At 41.9% G+C, this 22,963-nt stretch overlaps 3 protein-coding genes across 3 annotated transcripts; all 3 read right to left on the reverse strand.

The window, feature by feature from the left end:
* Window positions 1–3,104: 3,104 nt before the first annotated feature.
* Window positions 3,105–4,998, reverse strand: LOC308314540 (stomatin-like protein 1; the record flags this gene model as incomplete). Its single annotated transcript, XM_080762170.1, has 2 exons — window positions 3,105–3,321; window positions 4,848–4,998. 2 exons carry the CDS (start codon window positions 4,996–4,998, stop codon window positions 3,125–3,127), a joined length of 348 nt encoding a protein of 115 aa, XP_080618296.1. The 3' UTR covers window positions 3,105–3,124.
* A 1,083-nt stretch (window positions 4,999–6,081) lies between these two features.
* Window positions 6,082–11,274, reverse strand: stoml1 (stomatin (EPB72)-like 1). The gene is made up of 7 exons (XM_080761431.1): window positions 10,942–11,274; window positions 9,902–10,008; window positions 9,086–9,235; window positions 8,280–8,483; window positions 7,790–8,000; window positions 7,269–7,472; window positions 6,082–6,835 (listed from the first exon to the last, which is right to left on the reverse strand). Exons 1-7 carry the CDS (start codon window positions 11,087–11,089, stop codon window positions 6,639–6,641), a joined length of 1,221 nt encoding a protein of 406 aa, XP_080617557.1. The 5' UTR covers window positions 11,090–11,274; the 3' UTR covers window positions 6,082–6,638.
* Window positions 11,275–11,879: 605 nt separating this feature from the next.
* Window positions 11,880–15,441, reverse strand: LOC308314541 (photoreceptor-specific nuclear receptor-like; the record flags this gene model as incomplete). The annotated part of the gene is made up of 8 exons (XM_080762171.1): window positions 11,880–12,012; window positions 12,824–12,929; window positions 13,016–13,256; window positions 13,722–13,912; window positions 14,320–14,568; window positions 14,833–14,936; window positions 15,122–15,266; window positions 15,354–15,441. 8 exons carry the CDS (start codon window positions 15,439–15,441, stop codon window positions 11,880–11,882), a joined length of 1,257 nt encoding a protein of 418 aa, XP_080618297.1.
* Between the last annotated feature and the right edge of the window lie 7,522 nt (window positions 15,442–22,963).

A 22,963-nucleotide genomic window follows, 5' to 3' on the forward strand; every position in this document is an offset into this window, starting at 1 on the left:
GGAAACCCACCTCAAAATGTATATTCTCTGTTTATTAAAGAGCTGGAGAGATGGGGAAACCCCTGATATTGAACAAACACCCTAGCAATGATTACTATCAGAATGTAGAGCTTTAACTTAATTGTTGTTTTAACCAAAAATATCAACCTTTAACCACATATAAACCCTATATACTTAGTTGACTCGAGTCCCAGAGGGCTCAATACTGTAGGTCTGCTAATATTTCCCTCTAAACGTTGTGAGCTTGTAGATCTGGTAATTCTGACAGGCTACCATTTGTGGCCTAAAAGACATTAGGCAGTGGCTTAAAGCCTTAAAGTAAAACATATTTCATTTGGCGAAGAAATTTCATGACATTTTATATTATTTATTTCTCATGACACAAACAGTGTCAGTCCACACCTCTTTCAGTTGTAAACACAAATATTTGTGTCAAGTGCAAGCTTGTGAAAAGGCTGTGCGTCAAAGTATAAAGTATCCTTAACGCTCGTATGTGATAGCAGGTCCTTACCGTGATGCTCCTGCAGCATTTCTGTGTAGAGCATGTGGCTGACCGCATCATACTTCACTTCCACCAGCAGGAGGAGGTCAGATGGGGAGACATAACCCCAGGCCTGACCTCTGACCCTTAGCCCTTGTCCAACCCACAGAGAGGGTATGATGCTGTGCACGCCCTCTGATACCAGCCTGGGAAGACGGAACGGAGATGATTGGGACAGTGCAGAAATAACTTAGCAAGTCAACCACTTTGACCCCAGTGTAAGTATTTTGAGCATAAAAACGACAGCAAAAACAACTACAGTACAAGCTCACAACCTGTGAGCTTGTAGAAAGGCTATTTATAGCCTTGTAACGAGAATGGAATAGGAATCCTAACCATTTCTTATGTTTAGGGTCATGGTTACCTGGCCCAGTGCTGCCTGGCTTTCCTCCTCAATCTTGATTTATACGTGCCTTTACTCTCCTGGTCCCACTTCCGTGTCAGCTGCATTCTCTACATTCAAAGCAAGAAAAGTGTCAGGCTATTATAAAATGCCTTCGACCAAGTGGTCATCTGTTTCAGTGTGAGCACAGGCTAATACATACCTGTGAAAGGTCTGTGTCAAGGCCATATGAAGTTACAGGCTCAGAATCGGATCTGTTCCAAGTTTGTTTGGTGCTCTTTGTGTGTGACTGCATTCTATTCATGGTCTGGCGACTGATGCCATGCTTTGTGTCCATCGTGTACACAGTGTTGAGTTTCCCCATATTCAGAAGCTGGAGGTCCCAGTAGAGCTACAGATAAATAGCGCCGACTTAAGGCAACGGCAGGAACGGTAGTGACAACACTGTTCAAATATTTGACTTTAATCCATTTAGACCCGACGCTGATTCGAAAAATGCCTTCTAAATCCTAAAAGTTGTCAAAATGTCATATTGATAACATTCAAAATTGTTTAATTTATTTTTTTTATAAGAAAAAAAACCCAAATAAGTACCTCTTCTCTCTTTTGTCTCTCTCTCTCCATCTCAATGAGAACATCCAAAACCCTTTCTCCAATGCACGACCAGCCCTTATCATCCCCTGCAATCTGAACAAGAAACAGCTGAATGACAATGTCTTAACAACCGATTTCCACAGAATATCTTTCTCAATGTTAATCTGCAGTTGCATCTGTAGTTTCTTTTGTGTGGTTGAGTGGAACGTTAGGTACCTTCTTTATAGCCATGTGCACATCCTCTTTTGTAGAAGGTAAGTGGAATATTTTGTTGAAGAGAACGCACAGGTCTTCAGATGAAAACTCTCCTCCAACAGAGCTTCCCAGAGATTGGTACAGTCCGGCAACACAGTCCTAAAGAAACACATTATGCAAATTGGGACAGCAAACTATTTGGAACAACATAAAAAGCAAATGGTTTCAATAAAACTCATCTTACCTGCTCCATGTTTTCACTCTCGTAACTGATCAATTATACAGTAACATATACAGGCTACTGCTATGGTTACAACTGTCCTGTGGAAAACAACTGGATCGAGTTACCAAGCAACAACACCATGACAGTGTGACTGTCATCAACATAAGTCAGTGCCATTCCACCTGTTTGTAAACGGTAAACCAAATGAGATGAGAATGGACATTTGTAATATCTAGTCCTCAAATTATCTAATGACTGACATTGGGTGGAAAAATAACCAAAATGCATCTGCGATCCTGTAGATGGCGTAAATGTCCCAGAAAACACCTCAACTGACATTATGTATCACTTTTACTCAAATAGCAAAGAGGTCTATTTCACACACAATACAAATCAGTTACTTGTGATACAGAACCGTCACAGAAATAAAAAATCACATTCATGTGAAGTGAGGGGTGCAGCGAGGGCAATATTTATATTAGCCAGATGGAGTCTCATGTTGTCATTTACTGCTCTAAACAAACATCACAAGTCCATAGACTTGGCTGGCATATGACGTAATTTCCAAAAGCCATGCATGATTGGAGGGACTATAGCGCCCTGCAAAACAAAGAAAAAATAAGAAAGACTCTTTGTTTTGGTACTGTTAACACAGACACAAATATAGAAGTGCACGTTTTAATGCCGTTTGGAGTATTGACATACATTTCAAAAGGAAGCATTGCATGTTGTGCATTCTTATTTACCACCCTGTAGGAGTACTAGCTGATATGAATACCTCTGCTCTGCTTCTGTGATTCTTACATGGTTTGAACTGTTCATAGTTGGAACTGAAAAGGTTGCTTCATCTCATGTCTGACTAATTTCCACATCAATGTCTGATTTATAATAAATAAAACATTAAACTGCAATTAATTTGCATTACACAATAGAAAACACCTATAAATAGATAAAAACACAAGTTACAGTAATTGCATTCTGAAGTTATTTTAGTCAAATAACTAGCAGTCCAATCCCTTGTTGAAATAAACTATAACATGTAAGCTCATTTGGATAGAAATTGGAGCCTACATTATATATTTGTAAAGTCAACTAAGGCATGTGAACAAGGAGTACAGTGCAGTGCCATACTCAGAAACTCTTCCACAAGATGGACACATGGCTGCAGCAAAGACTGAAATTTGGACCTTCTAAATGAAGTGGTTGATTCACTAGGACACTGCCACAGCTATTGCCTAAGTAACTTTATGATTTCCTCCAACTTCATTGCAGTCTTCAGGTCTCCCTGGACTTTCAGTCTCCCACTGGTGTAGGCAGCATATGGTCTCAGGCTGCCCTCAAACATGGCCAGTAGATCCCTGTCACACATATTCAAGGTGACATCTGGCTGCTGGCACGGGGAGCCTACATCAGCTGCACCGCTGCCTACGATGCACACACAGACAATAAAACAAATGTTAAGGGTGCTTTGTGGCATTGGGCAGTTAATGCAAGGGTTCCTAAACCTTTCCATCCCAAGGACCCCCAAATAGTCATCCATAGCCTCTGGCTGCTGCACTCCTATTTTCTTTTACTTTAAGAAGTCAAAAACTAAAATAGCTGATCTACGAGGCTGTGTGTGAAGTGTGCTTTTCCATAGCTCAGCTTACAAACTGCTGTACTCATCAGTCAAATTTATTTTGTTAAGCTGCCAGTAGGCCAAAGAAGTGCACTTTGTTATAATCATCTTTTATATTTTCGGAAATGTAACTTTCATTTTATAATGGAAGTCAATGGGACTCTGACTGGGCTGAAAAATTGCCAAACAAATTTCTAGTCATACGTCATAGATACATAGACACAAGCTGGCAACATTGTAGATACAATTGTGGATAGCCTACAATGTGCATCCGAGATCCACAATGGAGCCACATCATTCCCATGTGGGTCCCGAGATCCACATGATTAGATTTTTTTTAAAGCCAATACATTTAAAGAATCAGATTGCATATTGTCGTCACATCCAAATCATCAATCAACATATGTGCCTATTACGTGACGAAGCATTTTGGAATTGGTTGTCTTTAGTCAGTAACCATAAGTAATGTGATGGGATTACTTTCAGTAACTTATGTGTATAGTGTATAGTATTTTTTTTGTAATTTAAACTAATCAGATGACATTACTTAGATTACTTTATAATTATATGTAATGTGTTACATCCGTTGAAATTTTTAATGCAACCTGGTTGAATGGTCACTGTAAAGTTGCCCGAACGGCCAAGGCTCCAAGAACAGTCAGGACTGGTAGTTAAGGGCGTTTATTCTCCCCAAACTCCTCCACCAAAAGTCCAGTCGTACAGAATTGTTCAGTGCACTAATTATCAATAGCAAACTGTAATACTGGCAACTAACCCTAACCCTAAATACTTAGGCAACACTCCTTAACAATAACAAAACACAAACAGGATGAGAGCTCTCTTCAGGCTGTACCCTGATCACACAAGGCCCTGTAGCTCTCCCTCAGGGATGTTATTTGTGTCAATGCCCACATCCAACTAACTTGTCTGTCCCTGCAGCCTCCCTTAAATAGGAGTGGATCCTACCACAGGCCACAGAATCAATTAGCACCATTTCTTCTCAATAAATACTTTCAATATAAATACTTCCATAAATAACACCTTGAATACACAGTAACCTAAACATTCTAAATAATGTGTTACAAATAAACAAGTATAAAACAGAATGAACACTCAATGACAATTACTCAAAGCATAAGGAGAAACAGCCCTCTCCTGCATAGCACTTGGCCCCTTCCTCATCAAGGGAAATGCCACCAGCAGTGCAGGAGAGACAACTAACCAATCAGTGATTACAATTTCCATAAAGGTTAAAACAATAGTCCTTGCATGTTATAGGCAACAGTTTCATGTGTGTTTGTATATAGGGCACGGGTTGCCCCGTGACAGTCACCTTGACTCAGATCCAAGTAATAGCTTTTGCATTGTCCGTCCTCTGAGCTGATGTGGAACTGGAAGCAGGCCCCCACCCGTCTGACCAAGGTGTCCGACAGCAGCAGTTTGACCACCCCCAGCAGCTCCTCCACAGAGCCAGGCCTGGCCATGACGGTCAGAGGAGCATCTCCAAGCTCATCTACAAAACGTACATTGTCCTCTAAGGAAATGCAAGACATAAGATACATGTTATTACACTGCAGTCATACAAACAGAGCAGAAAAGAGATGGTGGAGAGTGAAGACTGATGCTGCGTTCACACGGGCAGATGCAAAGATAGTCTACCATTCAATGTCATTTGTCAATGGAAGCCAGCGACATGAAGATGCAGAGATACACCCGACGTTTGTAGTTGCTGCAAAAGCTACAAAAACATTTAGCTGGTTTCAACTTCAGAATTCAGATACACATTTAAAAAAAGTACAGTCCGGCAACACAGTCCTAAAGAAACACATTATGCAAATTGGAACAGCAAACTATTTGGAACAACATAAAAAGCAAATGGTTTCAATACAACTCATCTTACCTGCTCCATGTTTTCACTCTCGGAGTCGTAACTGATCAATTATACAGTAACATATACAGGCCACTGCTATGGTTACAACTGTCCTGTGGAAAACTATCGAGTTACCAAGCAACAACCGTGACAATGTGACTGTCATCAACATAAGTCAGTGCCATTCCACCTGTTTGTAAACGGTAAACTAAATGAGATGAGAATAGACATTTGTAATGTCTAGTCATCAAGATTTCCAAAGACATTGGGTGGAAAAATAACCAAAATGCATCTGCGATCCTGGGAAGTGTCCCAGAAAACACCTCAACTGACATTATGTTCCACAAAAGTGACATGACTTTTACTCAAATAGCAAAGAGGTCTATTTCACACACAATAAAAATCAGTTACTTGTGATATAGAACCGTCACAGAAATAAAAAATCACATTCATGTGAAGTGAGGGGTGCAGCGAGGGCAGTATTTATATCAGCCAGATGGAGTCTCACGTTGTCATTTACTGCCCTAAACAAACATCACAAGTCCATAGACTTGGCTAGCATATGACGTGATTTCCAAAAGCCATGCATTGGAGGGACTATAGCGCCCCGCAAAACAAAGAAAGAATAAGAGACTCTGAAACTGATGTTTCAAATCTTTGTTTTGGTACTGTACAAACACAGACACAAATATAGAAGTGCACTTTTTAATGCTGTTTGGAGTATTGACATACATTTCAAAAGGAAGCATTGCATGTTGTGCATTCTTATATACCACCCTGTAAGAGTACTAGCTGATATTAATACCTCTGCTCTGCTTCTGTGATTCTTACATGGTTTGAACTGTTCATAGTTGGAACTGAAAAGGTTGCTTTATCTCATGTCTGACTAATTTCCACATCAATGTCTGATTTATAATAAATAAAACATTAAACTGCAATTAATTTGCATTACACGATAGAAAACACCTATAAATAGATAAAAACACAAGTTACAGTAATTGCATTCTGAAGTTATTTTAGTCAAATAACTAGCAGTCCAATTCCTTGTTGAAATAAATAATAACATGTAAGCTCATTTGGATAGAAATTGGAGCCTACATTATATATTTGTCAAGTCAACTAAGGCAATATGTGAACAAGGAGTACAGTGCAGTGCCATACTCAGAAACTCTTCCACAAGACACATGGCTGCAGCAAAGACTGAAATTTGGACCTTCTAACTGAAGTGGTTGATTCACTAGGACACTGCCACAGCTATTGCCTAAGTAACTTTATGATTTCCTCCAACTTCATTGCAGTCTTCAGGTCTCCCTGGACTTTCAGTCTCCCACTGGTGTAGGCAGCATATGGTCTCAGGCTGCCCTCAAACATGGCCAGTAGATCCCTGTCACACATATTCAAGGTGACATCTGGCTGCTGGCACGGGGAGCCTACATCAGCTGCACCGCTGCCTATGATGCACACAGACAATAAAACAAATGTTAAGGGTGCTTTGTGGCATTGGGCAGTTAATGCAAGGGTTCCTAAACCTTTCCATCCCAAGGACCCCCAAATAGTCATCCATAGCCTCTGGCTGCTGCCCTCCTATTTTCTTTTCCTTTAAAAAGACAAAAACTAAAATAGGTCAAAGAAGTGCACTTTGTTTTAATTATCTTTTATATTTTCGGAAATTTTCATTTTACAAGTCAGTAACCATAAGTAATGTGATGAGATTACTTTCAGTAAACTTCTGATTTTTTCATGTAATGGTGTATAGTATTTTTTTTTTTTGTAATTTAAAGTAATCAGATGACATTACTTAGATTACTCTATAATTATATGAAGATGATTTAGTAATCCGTTACATCCGTTGACATTTTTAATGCAACCTGGTTGAATGGTCACCTTGACTCAGATCCACATAATAGCTTTTGTATTGTCCGTCCTCTGAGCTGATGTGGAACTGGAAGCAGGCCCCCACCCGTCTGACCAAGGTGTCTGACAGCAGCAGTTTGACCACCCCCAGCAGCTCCTCCACAGAGCCAGGCCTGGCCATGACGGGCAGAGGAGGAGCATCTCCAAGCTCATCTACAAAACTTACATTGTCCTCTAAGGAAATGCAAGACATAAGATACATGTTATTACACTGGTCATACAAACAGAACAGAAAAGAGATGGAGGAGAGTGGAGACTAATGCTGCGTTCACATGGGCAGATGCAAAGATACAGTCTACCATTCATTGTCATTTGTCATTGGAAGCCAGCGACATGAAGATGCAAAGATGCATCAGACGTTTGTAGTTGCTGCAAAAGCTACAAAAACATTGAGCTGGTTTCAACTTCAGATATAAATACGCTGTGTAGCTTTGCATCTTTGTATATGTTCCATCTGCCAGTGTGAAAGCAGCATGAGTGTGTTGCAGCACCTTTCTGAGGCTGAAGAAGTCCACCTTGACCCATAAAGTGCATGGCCAGCTGCTGAATGGGGCCAGCAAGGCCCTCCAGCCCAGGCACTGAGGGAGGCATAATGAAAGGCCCTGAGGGGCCCTCCTGTGGGGCCTTTAGTAAAGATCCCACTGCCAGCTCCACTCTGTCCACCTCCAGACCCCAGGACCGGGTCATCTCATTGATGTCCACCTGTGAGAAAAATAGTTGGTTTAAATTAATTAAGACTGAACAGTCAGTAGGTAAACAAATTCGGTAAGCTTTAAACTTTTCTTTCATCGTACAATGAAGTATCTTACTTTAAAGTTCAAAGTAAGATACTTCGTTGTAAGATGAATAGTGAAAATAGATGATCTACAAACTCATTTTGAAGATGTTCACCTATAATGAGATGCCCAAAATAGGGACACCAGGTTGAAACACCAGGTGGAAAGTGTTTAATTTAACTCTGAAGAAGCTTCTTGTCCTCACCCCAAGGTATTCCCCCAGCTTCACTCTCTCAGTTTGGATTTCTCCAACAGTCTTCTTTCCCAGGCTTTGGGTCATGACGTTCTGCGATGTTAGTCTGGTCGATGCGTTGAGGTCCTGGACAGACACCACCGACATGACTGGATTCCAGATTCGGAACTGAATGTCTGCTCCCATCAACAGCACACCACCATCCCGAGTAGTCACCTGGAATGGTAGCATTTCAGAAGATGCAAAAAAACCTTGCTGTTTTCTCTCCTTCACCAAGTTTAATATGCAGGCGTGTTCCTAATTGTATACGTGCCACAATGTTAAACGTGCATCGGCATTCCCAGATCAGGATAGTGCATCCATGTTAAATTTGGTGCAGGCTGGCAAAAAGCTGGTTTAACCACTTAAACCTAATTAAAACTATACTGTAAACTTGACCTGAGTTGGCTCCACACTCGGTCCACTCTCCTCCCCCCCCCCCCCCACCCCCTACACAAAAGCTCTTTGCAAATTTACAAACTCACAACGTATTGCAACTTAAATTAAGTGATCCTTTAAAGGTCGTTTCAACAAATTGACTATGTTTTTCCAGACCATCGGAACTACAGACATCTGTAAGACACCGGGACTACCTTTACATTTAGCAAAGGGTCCAGTTTGCGCCCTTAGCTGGATCTTAACACAGTGGGACTTATCCAGGAGCTACAGTGGAGGGAGAGGTCCCCTGGCACTGCACCACTGTAATTGACATGGGTTAACTTAAGGCAGAGAATGAATTTCCCCACAGTGATCAATAAAGTATGTGTATGTTGGTGTACCTGACAGGGAGGTATGTTGAAGGCTCGGGTACGCAGGTCTACCCTCTGCCATTGGTCTATGAGGGGCAGCAGAAGGACAACTCCGGGTCCTTTTGGAGGACAAATCCGTCCCAGACGGAACACAACAATCCTCTGGTAGTTAGGAACCGTCTAGTGACAATGCCAAACACAGAGTTTGTTAGGATTGATCTAAAAGTTGTATTGCACTGGCTAGCCCTATATGGCTTTGACCTATCATATCATACCCTCCCAGGTAGCAGACTAGCAGAGTCATCGCGGCGGCAAATAGAAGTTGTAGTAGCGATGCTTGGGTACTCAACTCACCCCTTCAGTCAGCTATTGTTCTCTAGTTCCATGCAGTTGAAAGTCAAATATATACATTTTTCCAGGAGCTTCACACAGATTATCCTACCCGACAGGTCTGGACATATGAAAATTGATTTTTGTGAGCACATACAGTAGGTATCGAGCACACAATTGGCAGGTGCCAAACACACCTGTGTGCCCAAAACTGCCCATACATGTGTGCTCACAAAAGGATGTTTTAAGGCCCAGTCGGGTATGAGAATGTGGTCCAGGTGAAGCTCTTAGGAAATTGATGTACCCATTTTGGGTTTTGAAGATTTATTTTTTAATTTTGACGTCAGTCCTAAATGGGTTAAAACACATTTTCCACCAGAATTGTCAAATGGATTAGAATCTAGAGGACATGGGACACTGCATAGGTGATCTATGGCTGAGCCTGTGTACAGTATGGCATACATGAAATTAAATGTGTGTAATATAACAGCTTATATAGGAGGAATGCCCACTTACTTTCAACACAAACCATCCTGATATAGGAAAACTTATAACGGTTAAGATGTGGACCAAGAAAATGACAATCAGGTTGCAGATCCAGGACAGCCATCCTTGTGACAAATCTACAAGAGAGGTAGAAAGTACTATATGATTAATATGCAGTCAACCAGTCATACTACTTTATCACTGCAACACATGATGCATTTTCTTTGTTGGATTTAGCCTAAGATTACATTTTAGACTCTCGTAGATGTATTGGATCGAGTTTGACATTTTTTTTAAATCTACTGTAGGCTACGAGAGTCTAAACAGAGGCTTAATTTCCCTGAGGTTGGAGAACGGACAATAGGCTGAGCCTAGCCCCTCTCGGAACCCTACATAAAGCTTTTATGAAATTAAAGTGTCAGAAACTTTACTACATTTGGGTTCTGCTTGTGGGGCTAGGCTGAGCCCAGAGCTCTGTCCGAACATGTACAAATGCAAAATATAAGGTGCTTGCCCTGATGCCCCACATATTAGAGAGGCCTGCTGGGTGCTTGTGCAATGTATTAGTCCGTAGTTTCAATGAAGAAAGTGTGAAAATGTTTTAATCCCGTTTGTGGCCGATTCTGTCGGAAATTCCCAATATACATGGCGGTAGTGGGAGGGCGAATCCGGTGACAGCCGGAATTACGCTCAACGTAAACAGGAAGTAAAACGAAGGGTGCAATGCCGTTCGGCCACAAACGGGATTAAATTAAAACACTTCTTTATTGAAAACTACGGACTGTAACATTGCACAAGCACCCCACAGGCCTCTCTAACATTTGGGGCATCAAGGTAAGCGCCTTATATTTCGAGTCGCATATACACAGTTACCAGTCCAGTCCATGACAGTCACACCCGTGACCCGAAGTGCTTAGCACTTAAACATGCTCGTCGTAAGCACGAATATCATGTGAAGTTGTGAACCATGGCTAACAATTTACAACTGTCTATTATGATAAATTAACGTAGCCACTACGGGTTATTTGTGGGATTGGGATATACCCTGGCCTATAATAACTGTTACCTACCGGTGAAGTCGTTGTCAGTGACTTTAGGTATATAGTCAAAAGAGTGTCCTTTATGTTGGTGGGACTGACTCTCTCTTTCCACGAACAATCCTGGGTGTCTTCTTGTGTCGCTCTGTTGAAGGGACTGGTAGTGGTAGCTGCTAGACATCGTCACCACGCACTACTCAAATTCGATACATTATATACTATTACTATATTATACTTAACCATTTCTTAGACATTTGCTGACGGGTTGTCTGCACAAAAACGAGCTGCTTGGATGGCCAGTGTCAATGTTGTCCACTTCCGTGTTTATTTCAGTCCTTGGTTTATTTATTCCCCACTCTTCTTTGGTTTTACTGATGGCTATCGAGTGTATCGAGCGTTGACTATCAGACTATGTATGTGGTGCTTAGCGTTACATTGGTGCATTACCGCCACCCTCTGCTTCTAAAAAAGCACTGCAGAGATTCTCTAGTAAGATTAACCTGTGCCCTGACTGTCCTCTACTTGTGATGTAGCTTCATAAAATAAGCTGATTAGGAGGAAATCTTCCTCTTGAGAACAAATCGATGATCAGGGATGAACACAGTGCACATTGCACAAGAACAATAACTGACACCAAATAAAGGTATTCGTTTATTTTTATTTACTAAAAATACATATTCAAAATTAAAAATTACACAACACATAATATTTCCTACTTTCCAGCATCTATAAATAAATAATTCCTTCAATATAGCAAAAGCAAAAATTTTGTAACATTAAAAACAAGGAAACCAAATTATTGATTGTATTGCAGTGTGTGGTCTGTGACTTATGGTGGTGGGCGGTGGCTCATCATTTTTGCATTATTTAATTATGACTTTAAGAAAAACAGCATGAAATAAAATTCCTGGAACAAGATGTATTTTGAGAGCTGGCTTTATAAAACCACTGCGTTTCTGCATGGGGCTCATTTAGTTTTTGAACATGTCACAAAGCAGCTTCTCCATGGGTGTGTTTCCAATGGTCCTGTGAAAGAACAGTTGCTCTATCCTTTCTGAGCTGACCAAATGGAGGGATGGCAGCAACAGCAAAAGTCTTCCACACCTGAACAACAACAAAATTATGATTTTGTTTTCATAATAAATGACACACACACACACACACACACACACACACACACACACACACACACACACACACACACAGACCCTCTGGGCACACTTTAGCGGACAGCCGCGGACAGAAGAAGCTGTGTTTTACGTCATTTCCGAGTTTTTAGATAGCTGGTGGATGGAAAAGAAACTCCACCTCCGTGGCTGACTGCCGCGGAGGAGAGTGAAAATGACGTAAAACACAGCTTCTTCTGTCTGCGGCTGTCCGCTAAAGTGTGCCCAGAGACACACACACACACACACACACGCACACACACACACACACACACACACACACACACACACACACACACACACACACACACACACACACACACACACTGTAGGTGTCATTAACCCATTAAGACCTGATTCTACAAATGTCTTCTAAATCATGATGGTTTTCTGAAAAACCTATATGTTTCTATATCAGTGGTTCTCACAGTTTCATGTCAAGGACCCCCAGAATTATCTATATTTGGCCGCAGACCCCCCCCCCATCTGAAAATATGTTGTTGCAGGGACCCACCAATATTAATGATTGCTGTGAAAGAATATAGATTCAAAGATTTGCACACGTTTTCACGATTTATCAAAAATAGAATATCTTCAAGCTCATAGCACGGCACTCAGTGGCTTGTGGATCTGCTATTTTCAACGGCTAAAGTTTTAAATAATAGTTAAAGTTTTTAAAAGCTAAGGCGACACGGATGCGTTCCAAGTCTTAATGGGGTTAAAGCCCTTTTTATTATTATTGGGTGTACCTGGCAGCTTGGGCTGGGTATACAGAATGGATGTGCTGACCCAACAGCACCTGTGACTGGTCCTGCAGATTTTCCACCTGTTCTGGGTCTTTCAGACCTCGAATCTCTGCAATGAAGTCACACAACTGATGTTAGTTACAATGACCACCCACGCCAAAAAAAAGAAAATAGCAAAGCAATATGCTGGCTCACCTGGCTTGAAGAGTACAATGGCTTTGAGACAGGCAAACTCAGTGGGATCAACAGCCAGGCTCTTGAAGCGATTAAAGACCTCCTCTAGGATACGCAGGTCATTGGAGGGGAGGCTGCCTTTGGAACTCTGCGTGGGGGACAGTTCTGGCAGAGACAGGAGGGGGCAGCTGTCCAAGGGTAAGGACCACTGGATGGCACACAGCAGAAACATCTCACTCCAAGCTTCCTCCAGCAGGATCACCTGGAAATGACGCAGGAATACATCTGAGTGTAAATTACAATGGTGGAAAAAGTACTTTTTTTTAGTAAAAGTCAGGAATTTAAAATGTACTTGAGTAAAAGTACAAAAGTATTGGCTTCAAAAATGTACTTAAAGTACCAAAAGTAGAAGTAATCATTCGTGTAGAATGTCCCATTTCAATTTTTCAAATGTATAAAAAGCTTTTGAAAATAGCAGATCTACAAGCTGCAATAGGGCTGAAGTGGTTACTGTTTTGTAATAGTAACTAAAGTTTTCAAATAAATGTAGTGGAGTAAAAGTACAAAATGTGCCTTGGAGATGTAGTGGAGTAGAAGTAAAAGTATTGGAAATTGGAAATACTGTACTTAGTTACCGGTACTGTCCACCACGGGAAGTGGTGCAGGATTACATTTGAGTGTAAATTACAATTTACAACAAAGTATATCAAATAAAAACAAACCTTACCTGGTCTCTGAATGGCAAGTGAGAGAAAACAGGCAGGTTCTTTGCCCATTTGACAGACATGAAGAGGAGACGAGCTGATGTCTCATACACACTCTCTGGGCAGCAGGAGTTGTACAAGGAAGACGAGCGACATTCAGAGGGTGGCCTATCTCTCTCTGGCTCATTCGTTGTCACGTCAATATTCTCTTCCACTGCAAAGCACAGAGAAAGAGAGTCAGGGAAATCATACAGCGATCCCTAGACACATTTTATCCCTGCCGGGCACGAGCCTTGTGTGTGTGTAGTCACAAGCTCTTGTTAATGTTTTATCGGTTAAATGTTTATAAAACCTACAGACAGACTTAACCCGACTTTCTACCTGAATGTGTTAACACTGAAGTGTTTTCAAAATTTTCTAAAATTGTCACATTGCAACGTGTTGTCAGCTTGTAGATCGGTTATTTTCGCTACTTTTACACAAAACTGTCATACACCGTCAACGATGTATAAAACAGGCCATAAATTATTTAAAAAGCATAAAAAGATAGATACAAGGTTTCTGCCTGACATCCTTATAATAAACCATGCTCCATCTTCACATATCCCTGCATGGTCTCACCATCCTCAGGCTCCAGTTTGGCACAAGTCTCAGCAGTAAGTAGGCTGACCATGAGGCGGTGGTTGTTTTGTGGGCCGTCGCTGGGCTTTGTGGGGGCAGGAGGTGTGATGGAGGTGTTGACCAGTGGTCTACTGATGATGGAGTATGTGGGCTCCCTTGTCGTAGCCAGGTGCTCCTTTTCTGCGTCCATATTAATGGAGTCCAGGCTGACCTGCGCTGTGCTCCGAGGCTGACGCTCATTCTGCACAGCTGTGAACAAATAGGAATACACTTTGACACATGGACATCCAAAAAAGAATCATACCCTTATTACACTGATACTGAATGTTTCAAAACATGAAAAGTAGTATGTAGTATGTTTTCAGAATACATTTCTTTCTTTCTTTTGAACATTCCAAATGTCTTTTCTCCAAAATGTATTTTTGCTCATTTTGAAACATATATTACTGGGGTACAGTATGTATGACTGGGGTGGGGAGTCTATTTTCCACTGTAGGCTCATTTTCTACTCACCATCTTTGTTCATGCCAGCTTGGAGGCACCTCTTCAGTCGACATGCTTGACACTGGTTGCGATGAGCCTTGTCAACTGGGCACATACCAGTTCCAGCCTGACACCTGTGAGTTTTGACCAGAGCCATGTTCTAATTAACCAATATCTACCTGTATTATGATTTGCCAGGAATGTGACACATTGTGAGCTTTTAGATCAGCTATATCTGGTGAGCGACACCATTGTATGACAGAGAATAATTTCAGCATAACTGTTGTTTTTTTGTAGACATGTGTATCCCCGTCCTCACCTGTAGATTAGTCTGCGTCTCACGCTGCGTTTAAAGAAGCCACTGCATCCATTACAGGCATAGATGCCATAGTGTTTCCCACTGCTTGTGTCAGAGCAAACTTTACACAACAGGCCTTGAGGTGGTGATTTCCCCGGAGCTAGAGCTTTAGCCGAAGAGAGCAAGATTGAGTAACTCGGATCATAGTTCGTTTCAGAAGTGAAACTGCAACACATTTTTGTTTCTGGCTCACCTGCTTGAGCAGCATCTGTGTTGTGTTGTCGTGAGTCCTTCGAGTTGGAAGAAGGTAACATGTTGATCTTGGCCATGTGGTCCTCCATTGTGAGATGTGAATGTATTCTTTGAAATACTCTAATACAATTCTGTCCTCTATGCAGTCTTTCCTGAGAATCTCAAAGCAACCTTTTAAGTTGAGAATGACAGAAATAGATGTTCTGCCAAAACAAGAATATTCTAGTACTGTCCACCAATGCTGTCCACACCTTGCACAGAGATACTCGGGGAGTAACTCCTGGAGTGCATCAAGTGTTTGGTCCTGTGCTGCTGTCCCGGGTCAGTGGCCTCCGTTGTTTGTACAGAAGTGGGTCTGCCACCTCTTCCTTTTCTATGTGCCAGACTGATCGTGTGAGCCTGTGTCGTCTGGGGGCTCTCTGAAGGAAGACAAGAAGATTAGTACCAGGCGCTGTGTAAGCAAATACTGATTTGTCATCCCCTTAATCTTTACTGTCCATAAGGGTGGATCAATCAGTCACACCACTCAGAGGCAGAACCACACTCAACAAGTGTTAACAATGAAAAAGGACAAGGAAATATCCAGTCTGTGTGTTTTGGTTTTTTAAAGCCCGCACTTTGAATCAAATTGCTTTGAGTTGTGCTGTATTGTTATGTTTTTTTTTTAACTTTTTTTCCCATGATGTGTAATGCTGTGGCTGAATGTTTTAACATAATTAATTTTATTTTCCCTGCTTTCATCTAATTTTCTACTCTTATATCTTATCTCCCTCAGAGCTCAGACAGGTTTTCTGCCTCCACCAACTAATCCATTCTTGTTTTCCGTATGAGTCAGTGTAAGTCATACTAATCTAGATTTGTATCTAATGCACTTGCTTGAGCATCTAGTTGCCAGTAAAACAGTAATGTTATCTTAGTTGTCTCATTATTTCCTATTTAAATTTGCTCTACTGGGATGTTGACAAAAGCAAATGGAAATGACCTTATAGACTGTTTCAGCATTGTATTGCTTTGGTCCTGTCCAAATTAGCAGTGCTATCTCTTTCCATGTGGCATTGGGAGAACGCTACTATCCCAAATCAACAAAGAAGCTTATGCCACCACCAAACATGGTCTCCCTCCTTGAGAGGGATCATGGAAGGGGATGATGAGAAGAAAAACAATTAGTGCTAAGGTTGAAAGAGCACCAAAGAGTTGACCCTTAAGCCAGCTGATTCATACTTAGTGTCGTGAGTAGACTTCAAGTCTATTCTTCTACCATATGGTGGCTGCTCTCTGAAAGCCCAGGCTGCCCAATTAGTGACCCATGCACAATATACTGCTAATTAAAGGTCAGTCATTTGCTGTTTTCTTTTCCAAGCCAGTGGATAAAAACACGTCCATATTGTTCTTTTATACTACAACCAATGGCTGGTCAGGTGGTATAAATACTGAACAGCACTAGTATTATTTTTTTCCTGCTCAGTTTTTAATTTGCCTTTTTAATTTTCTTTTCTTCTTTTATGTCTAAAATCCTTATTACAGCACTCTTGATTGCGAACGCAATGAGCACTTACTATGAGACCTAGGAGATCATGTGTGTGTGTGTGTGTGTGTGTGTGTGTGTGTGTGTGTGTGTGTGTGTGTGTGTGTGTGTGTGTCCGTCCGTGTGTCCCCCCCTTTGTGCCCATATATGGAGCTGAGTGATTTGTTTGTGATTGATGCAACACACTCCATATTTGGACGTATAGCTGCTTTGGGGACTCCTTATATGGTTATGGCTAAGTTAAAAACTTAACTTAAAAATAACTTAACTTAAAAAAATAATAACTTAAAAATAAATCTTAAAAAAACCCAAATATGTACGAGCTGCGTTCGCTTCCCGCGTTTGCGCGTCTTACTGGTTTTTAGGGTTTGTATCCAAAACAGAGCCCTCTCTGTTAGCCTAAATGAGTGTATAAAAGGATTAAATATTTTGAAGGGCTTGTTTGATAGAGCTATTTGACCTCAGAACTCATTTTCTCATTGGATCAGTCACACACACAGAGACGCGTGCACATGTGGCACGTGCACACACACACACACACACACACACACACACACACACACACACACACACACACACACACAGCGATATATCTTTCCCAGACAGTATTTTTAGGAATTCTAATTTGAAATGCCTAATTAATCTAAAGTGCTTTACCCATCCAGTTAAAATATGTGTTCCCTTTGTTTTTGCCTCTGGGGGTACCACCTACTTTTTTGTGTAGAAACAGGAACTCGGTTTTGTTCTTCTTAGAACATTCCTCCCAGGTCGTTCTTTGTTTATTCCCACTAACGGCTGGGTTTCCCGAACACATTTAGTGTAAGACTTGTAGTGCTGCACATGCTCAGATGCTCTCTAGGCCACACACAGAAGCCTGTGAACATAGACATTCCGTGCATAGATGGTCCAGGCAATGGTAGGCCTGAGGCCTACTGTCAGCTGTCCAGCAGTCCAAATATTATTAAATTGAATTTCAGAATGGTAGACCTGAGGCCTACCATTGCTTGGCACATCTATGCACGGAATGTCTATGTTCAGAGGGCATCTGAGCATGTGCGGCACTACAAGTCTTACACTAAATGCGTTCGGGAAACCCAGAACAACATGTTATGGGCAGTGGTGCTGACAGAATCTGTCGTAATTACACAAACTGTAAATCACACAATAAAAATGCTTAACCTTACATTATTACATCTAATCTAAGTAATGCTGAATGACACTGTGGTCCAGTGGTGGACGGGGGGATATTGCAAGTGGGACCCCAAATGATTGGCAAAATATTAAGATAGAAAAACATGTAAAAAAAACATGGTATTGGTTATTTTAAACTTTGAAAAGTGAGTTTTCGTTGTGATACTGATCAATTATAAATTATATAATTATATGTTACTCCCATTGATCCAAGCCGGCCACAATCGATTGATTGATTGTTAAAATAAACATGCTCTGAAAATGCAAGCAACCCATTCCCAGCTGTCTGTCCACTTAACAGCTCAGTAGTCAGATGAGTGGGTCGATTTTCAAGTGGGGCCCTGATCCAGAAAAGGTTGAGAACCACTACCGCAGCAAGTGGGTTACATAAATTAGAGCCTGCCGGCCTGAGAAATAGAAGCTACATGGACTGGATTACCTCACCTGCATGTCTGGGGAAAGCTGATCATCTCCATCCCCACACCAAAACTTAAACTGCAAACAATAAAATAATTGACATGGTGCAGGACACATTTCTGGATCTTTTGTGTGCCTATGTGGCAATTTTATGTTCCAGAATATCAGCACATTTGAGAATTTAAACTTGTAATATAGGCAATGATGGCGCACACAACCATATAGTGTATATCATTATGCCGGAAGTCGGATATGTGACCCGGTAACGGGTATTAACTAGGATTTGTGTCACAGTGAGGATGAAATATGAGTTAAGCTCTGCGTGACCGTCCCTGTCTCGATCTAGATCTCTGACACCCCAACTGCAGGTCCTGCAGTGAGGTGTTGCTGCCCTCAGCGGAATCTGTAGTCGGTGAGGTTGGGCCCAAGAGCGGATGACTGTCAGACTCCTCCTCTCCTGAGCACTGGGATGGAGCTCAACTGTTCTCCGATCGTTTACACTTTACTGTAATGGATCCAGTCACAAATTAAATGGCCAACTGCCATGAAGGTAGTGCGAAGATAGAGACTGTGGGCTACTACTGCTTTAAGGATAAATAATTTCAGTGACAGCAGCACCACAGGTGACTGGACAATGTATTAGCCTAAGCCTACTGCAGTGGACATGGATGAAGATGAGCAACCGTGAATGAAAGAGTGTTTTTTCCATTGAATTGTCTAAGAGTATTTGAATTTTTTTCTATACAGCATAAAGTTGATTAGGAATCAATGTCCAGTGCACTGCACATTGGGAATTTGGGATGCAAGACTTGCAAATGGAACTCTCACTGCACATGGCATACTTTGTTACTGCCCTTGAGTGGATGCCCTTGAATTCGAGTTCACAAATCTATGCATCAGACTAAGCAGCTTTATGTATAATCTCCTTGAATGTCAGCTATTGTCAAAGAGTGAGATTAACTTTTTATAAGTGGTAGGTGGCCTCTTTGTGTATTAGTAACAGGTGTCTCAAGATGCAAGGGCATGAATTTGATGCCATGTTTTGTGGCATAACTGGCATAATCCTTTACCATGCAATCATTGACAAAAGAATACTAGGTCTGCAATCTAATGCACTGTCTTTCATCGTTTGGTCTGGGGACCACCAGATATCCAAATCGACCTTCAAATGAGATTGTACAAATGGAATGGATCAAATAATACAATACAGCAAAGTGTATAGCATCCCTGTCCTTGGCATAGATAGAGAAAAGTTATACATTATTGTCTGCTGTGTTGCTTTTCGATGGGTACACTGTGCAATTTTGTAGAGGTATATCTAAAGAGCACAAAGTACGTTTCTGAACGTGCCAAGTATCGCAAGACTGTCCATCATTCTCTGTCTGGCAACCACATCTTGCGATATCTGCCGCTGTTTAGATGCCTCAATAAAATGATGTACTGTGCACGTCGAAAAGCAAGTTATTAGAAGAAAACTTGCCCAGAGACTGCATCCACACAGAAGAGTCACGAAGATGCCAGATCCTGCGAGTGGCAGGAATCTCTTCCTGGTTTTTAGACAGCTGGTGAATGGAAATGAAGCTCCACCCATGCTGTAACTTGCACCGCCGTCTGCAAAGCGTTTCTGTTTCTCTGGCTGGCACTGCAAGTTGCCGCGTGGGTGGAGCTTCATTTCCATCCACCAGCCGTTCTAAAACCTGGAGAGACTCCTGCTCTAAGCGGCAACTGGCATCTTCGTGAATCTACTGTGTGGATGCACCATAGATAATTAAAATAATAGATGCCTCATTGGTCGCTGCAGTTCCTTGGAGCGAACTGTCTCACACAAAGGGTGGATCGAAGTGCGCCCATAGAGGACAGAGACATGAGCGTCATGGCGGCCTCCAGTCACGTGACTCACGTCCCTTCCTTTCATTATGTTCCCTGGCACCAACACAGAAGCTTGCCCTCTCTTGAGAGCATCCGCCCCAGAGCCGGAAGAGGCGTCTACCTTTATGTCTATGAGCCCTGGTGTCCACTGTCCAGTCACATGACCTCATGTACCTTCCATTCATTTTGTTCCTAGGATACACACCCATGTTGAGGACAATCATTCTCTCTACTGATTTTAGTAACCCTATGACCTTTTCTCTTGTGCCACCCTTAGACTAATGGTAGAATGGTAGCTACCCTCGATCAGTCCCATTAGGGAAAGACAGGGCCACACAATCCGTTGGAAATACTCCAGAACTACTCTACCAGGGAGGTACGCTTCTGGCGCATGGAAGGATTAGGCTCTGTGGGTTGACTCCTGTCTGGGCCCCTCCTACGTCTCACCAGGTCCACTCAGATTAGATTTTATAGTCGTGTTATAAACCAAAATTGTATCTAAGAACCTTCAAGAAGTAATCTATCTGGATCTTTTCATGATTCTCAGGTATAATGGTCAAGGCCAGGACTTCTGTTGTATTGCACTGAGGTGGTCAACGTAAAAACACACACACAACCAAAGATTGCATGGCTAAGCAGTCTTTGGTTTGGTTCAGTGCTGTAGTGTAAAGCATCCCATGCCCCTGTCAAATGATGACTGGAAGCAGGGTTGAATTGTCAGCACAATGTACACCAGGGATTGCCCCACCCTGCCATCTGCTGCCATTAACATAATCCACACAATGAGAAAAATCAATTGTCTTAGTGCATATCAAAGACATGGCAGCTCAACTCAACAAGTAAATTAAACATTAGGGAGACTTATCTCAAATTCCATGTTAATGCTTGTTACAGTCTCCAAATGATTGCGAACGCAGTGAGCACTTAAGTGGCTCAAGAGTGGAGACCCCAACATAAATTATAGGACACCACAAATGGAAAGTTTTAAGGTTTTATTAACCAAATAATAACTAAAGGTAATCATTGAGGAGAAAAACAAAAACTTGATGAATGATGAAACAAAAGAAGGCTAGATGCCGGTCAAACTTAATAGAATGGAGGGGTATGAAGCTGCTCCCCCTTCCCTGATTGACAAAACCAAGAAATAATCTAACTAAGGCTTTCTTGCCTAAATTATGAACAATGTGGGGGTTAGAGCTGTTGCTGGGTCTGTGTCAACAATGCTGACCAAGGAGTATATCCTCTCTATATTAATGCTAAATATCATTATCAGTACCACTCTAAATACTATACCACCAGTGTCACCACCGATACTAAACTACTATTTAATAAAACTAGACCATGCTCGGCTGTAGAGCACAGAGTCGATAACGATGGAAGTTGGAGATCCATGCCCCACCCCGCTGTGCAATACCCGTTGTACCCGTGTCGGAGTACCCGTTCCACCCATCTGTCTGTGTCCCTTTTATGCCCATATATGGAGATATCTGTATCTGTCTCTCTGTGTCCCTTTATTCCTATGGAGTTCGGTGTCAGGCATGCCCAAATATTTTAAGTGTTTGTAATGTCAGAACCTTGAACCTTGATCCCTGATTGGCCAACGGACAACATCGACATACAACCGACATACGCAGCCGATTACAGTACTTGGTACACGGTGTTGTATTTGTGTTTGTTTTATTTGTTATATGTAAAAAAAAAAAAAAAAGGAAAATGGAATGCACACACACAAATGTCAAAGCAAATTCCTATGTGTTTTACACAATGGCAAAAAAAGGAATCTGAATCTGACTTGCATGATAATACGCAGCCGATTACGTGCGCTCTCTGCTTGCGCAAGAAATAATAATAATCTAACTATAAATGCACCACGTCTCTGTCTGTCTGTCTGTCTGTGTGTACGGTTGTAATCCACGTAACTGGAGAACCGTTAGCCCCACCGACTTCAAATTTGACACACACACATTCCACACCACGAGTGCAGTGCCCGGCCTTGAGTCGGTGGGATATACACCGTTGTCCATAAACGATGGAAGTTGGAGATCCATGCCCCACCCCGCTATGCAATACCCGTTGTACCCGTGTCGGAGTACCCATTCCACCCATCTGTCTGGGTCCCTTTTATGCCCATATATGGAGATTTCTGTATCTGTCTCTCTGTGTCCCTTTATTCCTATATATGGAGTTCAGTGTCAGGCATGCCCAAATATGAAGTGTTGTAATGTCAGAACAGGCCAGCTACAGGTACATTATTGCGAACGCAGTGATTGCGAACGCAGTGAGCACTTACTATGAGACCTAGCAGATCATGTCTGTGCGTGTGTCCGTGTCCCCCCCCTTTGTGCCCATATATGGAGCTGAGTGATATGTTTGTGATTTATGCAACACACTCCATATTTGGACGTATAACTGCTTTGGGGACTCCTTATTGCGAACGCAGTGATTGTGAATGCAGTGAGCACTTACTATGAGACCTAGCAGATCATGTCTGTCCGTGTGTCCGTCCGTCCGTCCGTGTGTCTGTCTGTCCCGCTATCCAAATATGGAGTGTGTTGCATCACTTACTGTATATGTGGACCTTGCCCCTTTTGTGCCCATATATGGAGCTG

The sequence above is a fragment of the Protomyctophum bolini genome (genome assembly GCF_963924005.1).
Source record: "Protomyctophum bolini genome assembly, chromosome: 4".
In the NCBI taxonomy this organism is placed as follows: Eukaryota; Metazoa; Chordata; class Actinopteri; order Myctophiformes; family Myctophidae; genus Protomyctophum; species Protomyctophum bolini.